At 41.2% G+C, this 889-nt stretch overlaps 1 protein-coding gene across 1 annotated transcript in view; it reads right to left on the bottom strand.

Annotated features, from left to right (window-relative positions):
* PROZ (protein Z, vitamin K dependent plasma glycoprotein) overlaps positions 1 to 484 on the bottom strand; it is a gene marked incomplete at its 3' end in the record, with an annotated part of 7363 nt that extends 6879 nt beyond the window's left edge. The window contains exon 1 of the mRNA XM_084290543.1: positions 403 to 484. Within this exon, the coding sequence (XP_084146669.1) occupies positions 403 to 469 (67 nt within the window). The 5' untranslated portion in view covers positions 470 to 484. The remainder of the gene's footprint in view (positions 1 to 402) is intronic.
* Positions 485 to 889: the final 405 nt, after the last annotated feature.

Here is an 889-nt window from a genome sequence, read left to right as displayed (position 1 = left end):
CCACAGAGGATGAATACAGAAAACATATATTTCTGCAAGCTATACTAAGTGTGCTTCTCAGCCTCTTTCATAAGTCTTTTATTTTCATTTCAGCAGCAACTAGGTATATAAAACAAATTTTTCTTTAATATCTGGGACACCAGTCATCATAAGACTAAATATCACCATGATGTAAAGGATGGCATTACAAAATTACATTGCTTCAGTAACCTACCGTAGTTTTTACTTCAGCATATGAAAACAAAAACAGAAAAACCCCCAGACAGAAAGGAAACACAGAGTTTTTAGTGCTGTCAGCCTGTGCTGCAAAGTAAACATGATACAGGGCACAAAATTACCGGTGTGTTTACAAGACCAGGAGCACAAATCAGAATTAAAGGGGCAACAAAACAAAGGCCATACCTGTCTCCTCTGTGGGAATGAAAAGGACAGAGAGAAGAAACAACATTGTCCAAAAGCAACCTGCCATTGTTACCCTCTGCAGCTAATGGTAACCCTGCCTGCATTCCTGCAGCTCTTTGGGGAAATTGCTAAACAGGGGATGTTAAAGTTTAAAGTCCAGCTGCTCAAGAGAAAACAAAACCTCGGAGGGCAAAGCCTGGCTGCAAAGTCAACATGTGAAAACCTCAAAAAAAAAAAAAAAAAAAAAAGATGTTTGGTGACGCAACTTCTCCTAATGCAATGGCTGAAGGCAGAGAAGGTTTGGAAACCTAAAAGTTTGGGGTATTCTTCCCATCCACCAGCCTTCCCTTTTCCAACACCAAATGGGGAGAAATGAACAATACGAGCATTTCTTTGTGCCATACCAAAGCGCTGTCACAGTCTGGATGCTGACTGCAGGGATCAGTTTTACAGTGTGGCTGCTGCACACACTGTCCCCACAAAGCTT

The sequence above is a fragment of the Netta rufina genome (assembly GCF_964035555.1).
Source record: "Netta rufina genome assembly, chromosome: 1".
In the NCBI taxonomy this organism is placed as follows: Eukaryota; Metazoa; Chordata; class Aves; order Anseriformes; family Anatidae; genus Netta; species Netta rufina.
Note: the sequence above shows the minus strand (reverse complement) of the source record. Positions and strands in the feature narration are given on the sequence as shown.